The 4,815-nt window shown below is 35.0% G+C and overlaps 1 protein-coding gene across 1 annotated transcript; it reads left to right on the top strand.

Moving 5' to 3' along the window:
• The first annotated feature begins 343 nt into the window (after positions 1-343).
• Positions 344-4,470, top strand: LOC128206602 (multiple epidermal growth factor-like domains protein 11). Its single transcript, XM_052909185.1, has 5 exons — positions 344-516; positions 1,042-2,379; positions 2,552-2,693; positions 2,919-3,007; positions 3,738-4,470. Exons 1-5 carry the CDS (start codon positions 429-431, stop codon positions 3,863-3,865), a joined length of 1,785 nt encoding a protein of 594 aa, XP_052765145.1. The 5' UTR covers positions 344-428; the 3' UTR covers positions 3,866-4,470.
• The last annotated feature ends 345 nt before the right edge of the window (positions 4,471-4,815 follow it).

Genomic DNA, 4,815 nt, shown 5'->3' on the forward strand with positions numbered 1-4,815 from the left:
AGGATATATGTACTTAAACTAATTTACATGTACTCTATATATTCAATGCCTCATTCGTCACCCTTTACATGAGATGTAGAATAATATAATAACCTTAACAAATCGGAGTTATTATAAAAACCCACATGCATGAATGAATACATTTAAGGAAGGGAAAAATTTACCTGCAATTGCAAACAGTCGGATACATGCCAAACTGACATTTTGTGCATTATAATTGATAAACGTATATCCGAAACATTGTATAGCGCACCAACGAGTTTCATTGACTTGTAAATGACATTCAATTCAAACGACACAATGAATCAGATTTAAAATTCTGCTTTTAAACTTCCGCGTTTACTTCGACATGTTGGGATATTTAGACACTAGTCTAGACTTCGTCTTACTGTTTGAAATATATTTTATCAGATAAACTGTTCGATGAGATGGATTTTAAGATGAATTGTTCATTCAAAATACATTCAGTTATCTTTTTTATCTTGATAAAATCCGAGTCCTGCGTCTCTGGTGCGAGTGAGTATATGTTTTGCTCATTACTTACCTTTATTTAAAACTCTAGTTTTAAATTTCACTTTTAATATAAAGGTATTTTGTTGTTTATCTTTCGGAATATTTTATTGTGTTTAATATGTTGTAATTTAATCGCTTCTATTAGTCAAATTTTATCATTTCTTAGTAAGACTTATAATAACCTCATTTAACCTACTAAAGTAGCACAAACACGATTACTATTTATTGATCATACTAAACCATAGTTTTTTCGTGGTGTGTTTTTGTTTGTAAATAATCTTCTTTAACTAATGTAATGTTTATGTAATAGAAATATTACTAATTAATGTACACTGACCATGACTTTTTATTTCGTTGAACAGTTGACATTTTCTCAAATTCCGGTTTGATTGTAACAATTGTTATTTAAACACCTTCACCATGAATTATCAATGAATGATGTTCTTAACAACAAGCCAACATTTTGACCGAAGTTACTTATCTCTTAAAGAACCATTATGGTATTACCTACTTTCATATTCTGTTTAGGTTGTGTCGCCAATTGCGCCTCATGTCCAAAGTCACCTGTATGCTTATCATGTGACTCGGGATACTACTTACGGTCAGCTGATGAATGTAGAGCGTGCACGTACGTAGGAACGAACTGTGTAACATGCAGTAATGAAACGCATTGTAACGAATGTAGGCCAGGGTTCTGGGGCACCACTTGTCGATCTTTCTGTTTTGACGGTTGTATCACAGAAACCTGTAACTCGTTTGATGGAACGTGTACTTGTAAACAAGGTTTTCATGGACCTACATGCCAATACCAGTGCTCGGAAAATTGCCTAACTGCCACGTGTGGAGTAAACGGTGAATGTGAGTGCAAAGACGGATATTATGGAAATCAGTGTAATGGAGTCTGTTATTCTGGTTGTGAGAAATGCTCTAATGGCTCATCTTGTTCTGTTTGCCCAACTGGAGAGTACGGACAACTGTGTAGTATTCCGTGTGAATGCAATGACAGATGCGATATACTCACTGGTAATTGTCTACATGTGACATGTCCTGAAACGTGCGCATCATGTAGGGAAAGTGATCAGTGCAACGGGTGTACTGTCGGTTGGTTTGGTGCACGATGTAACAACACTTGTTCAGATAAATGTAAAGGGGGCTGTGAGCAATACTCCGGACATTGCAATGCATGCTATATTGGCTCCTTTGGAACAAACTGTGATATGGTATGCTCTAAATGTCGTGGTGATAACTGCAGTCAAGAGGGGGAGTGTACTCCGTGTTTTGATCGAAAGTATGGATCATTTTGTAACAAAACATGCTCAGAAGACTGTGTTAGAAGTAAATGTAACCAGCTAGATGGGTCATGTCAACACCAGGTCCAATGTCCTGTGAGGTGTGTCAGTTGTATGGACAACGTAACTTGCACTGAATGCGATGTTTATTATTACGGTTTTCTTTGTTCGTCAATTTGTAGCAGTAGGTGCAAAGGTGGCCGTTGTGATATAGAATCTGGTCGTTGTGAAAATTGCGAGTCATCATATTATGGGGTATTTTGCGAAAACCACTGTAGCCTTACGTGTGCCTCTGCTGGTTGTGAAAGGCAAACTGGTACTTGTTTTGGGTGTAAAGAACTATCAGTTCATGGCCCGTTTTGTAATATAACTTGCAGTAATAACTGTACAGATCTGCAATGTTCACAAGAAAACGGTTATTGCTCAAATGGATGTATCCCTAACCATTATGGTTCAATGTGTGACAGCATCTGCCCCGAGAACTGTGCAAATACTACAACGGACTCAAAATGTGACTCTTCTGGTAATTGTTTAAGTGGGTGTTTTGATGGTTTCATAGGCGATACGTGTAGGAAAGGTACGATGTATACTTTGTACTGCATTTATATTATATAACTGATGGGTGATAAATTAACAAAATATATTTCCTCAAATTCCTGTAGGACTTTTTCTTAGATTTTTGTAATCAAATATCAGTGTCGTGCCTTTTGTTTTATCTAGCATTTTTTTTATCTTTAAATGCTTTTAAGTGGAAAATACTGATACGGACTACACAAGCAATAATGGACAAATGTCGGGTACTCCGGCAACTGCTATTGGAGGAGCTGTCACAGGCTTGGTGGTATTGGGTGTTGTCGTCGTTCTGGTTGTTGTCGTTATTTTAAAAAGAAGGTAAGATAAAAGTGTGTTTTTGTAAAGGTAAATTGAATATTCGGAAAAAAAAGAAAAAAAAATGACGATTCTTTTCGTTTTTAATCTAGTTGGTTGATAACAAATGCTCATTTGAATTAATCAGTTAATTAAATCAGTTCGTGTCACTCCTTAATATAAACAATAAACCTGCCAAAGCCGACAACGCATTTTTTATTGATATTTTTAACTGTATATCTGATATAGAAAAAGGAGGCAGAAGACATACGAAGACATGTTACAAAAGAGAAGCAGCCAAGATACACCGTATTCAACATTGGTACTAGCAAACACGAGTATGAAATACTTTTGTTTTGTTTTATTAAACAGTATGATTATCATATGGAATATTTCAGTAACAACATAGTTAGTTCTTATTATATGCCAATTTAACAAGAGCAATGATAACTGTGACTAAAGTTTGACTCCTGGTATATTACAAAGCGTTGCACTAGGATACCATTTGTATGCAAGGGAGGTATTTTCATACAATGTTTCAGGTAAAATTGTTATTTTAAAGTGTTCATAAGCCACCTTGAGAAAAAATCAAAGGTTAGAGAATAGAACGGATGTAAACATGTTCATGTTTACTCCACAAAATAAATGGTTAGTGCGTCGTAATCGTAATCGTCGTATATTTGCTGTTAGGGTAAGTACATAATAACAATCTTTAGCTTTTTAGTGGTCAACATTATATTGTGTAAATTATCAATTTACACTGTTCATATCTACCGCTTTACTTGATAACAATCTGTAACGGCTGAGTGCTGAATAACTGAACTTAATATATAAGCAACTTTTAACAATATTGCTTTCTCATTATTCGTTTTACCACTGCTTTACAATCTAAATAAATAAAATAAACTAAAATAGAAATTAAAGGAAACCTGACTTGATCTGAAATTGATTCAATTTGAAGAAGATGTATAAATACAACATTGTCGATAATATATCATTTTGGATTATGTGCAACCAAATATTGTTGTATAAATGGTTTAGACAAAATTAATCAGTCTTTTTTTACAGCCGAGTATGAAATACCCGATTCCGAGCCACGGTCTGGGTTGAGCATGGAAAGTAAAGACACTGGAGAATACTACAATAATGAAAATGTCTACTACAAGAATGTTGGTGGAAATGTTCACAAGAAATGAGTATCTACATCAAACAATTTGAAGATAGTGGCTTTGTTTATTGATCTTTGAGTTGTCAGAGCTATATAATTTCACACAATTAAATATATCAGTATATGTGTTGGATAGTTAAAGTTACATCCATTCACATTCACATACACTAAGTATGAAAACGTTTAACAATAAAATTGTCTTGTATTGCTTTAAATAATATAAGAAACGACAGACATCAAACTTGTCGCCTGCGTCTAAAAGACAGTGCGATAGTTCGTTATTGCTAAACAGTGGACAGAAAAGTTATATGTTAAGCATCCTAGAATTACTGTATTATTTTACACAAACGCGTATTAATACAGAACTACTGATGCAAATGAAGTCCGTTTTTGTTGTTCCTTTCGTGAGTGCCCATATATGATGTTATCTATTTACGTTTTCGTTAATAATGACATGCTGTGATGGAAGCCGTTGAATTGCTTTCAAATACTGTAACCCATTTGCATGCTCATGAATGATGTAAGCGGTTAATATGCTCCTAGATTATTTGTCCCTTTAGATGATTCTAAATGCAGTAGGCCATGTGCATGCTCATGTATGTTGTAATCCATTTACGTGCTAATAAATGATGTAAGCCGTTCACGTGCTTCAAAATGATATAAGATTTTATTTATGTTATCCATTTGTGTGTTTCATTAAAATGTAAGTCGTTTATATGCTCTTAAATAACATGAGCCATCGGCATGCTTCTCAATGACGTACGCCGTTTGACATTCTCCTAAATAATGTTCGCCATTTGACATGGTCCTAAATGATATAAGCGGTTGACATGGTCCTAAATGATGTACGCCGTTTGACACGCTCCTAAATGATGTACTCCGTTTGACATGCTCCTAAATGACGTACGCCGTTTGACACGCTCCTAAATGATGCACGCCGTTTGACATGCTCCTAAGTGATGTTCGCCGTTTGACATG

Source organism: Mya arenaria, chromosome 10, assembly GCF_026914265.1.
Source record: "Mya arenaria isolate MELC-2E11 chromosome 10, ASM2691426v1".
NCBI classification, from domain to species: Eukaryota; Metazoa; Mollusca; class Bivalvia; order Myida; family Myidae; genus Mya; species Mya arenaria.

Coding starts and splice junctions, on each gene's coding strand:
- LOC128206602 (XM_052909185.1), top strand. CDS start 429: ATGGATTTTAAGATGAATTGTTCATTCAAAATACATTCAGTTATCTTT. Junction 2,380..2,551: donor AGGCGATACGTGTAGGAAAG/GTACGATGTATA, acceptor AATGCTTTTAAG/TGGAAAATACTGATACGGAC. Junction 3,008..3,737: donor ATTGGTACTAGCAAACACGA/GTATGAAATACT, acceptor CTTTTTTTACAG/CCGAGTATGAAATACCCGAT.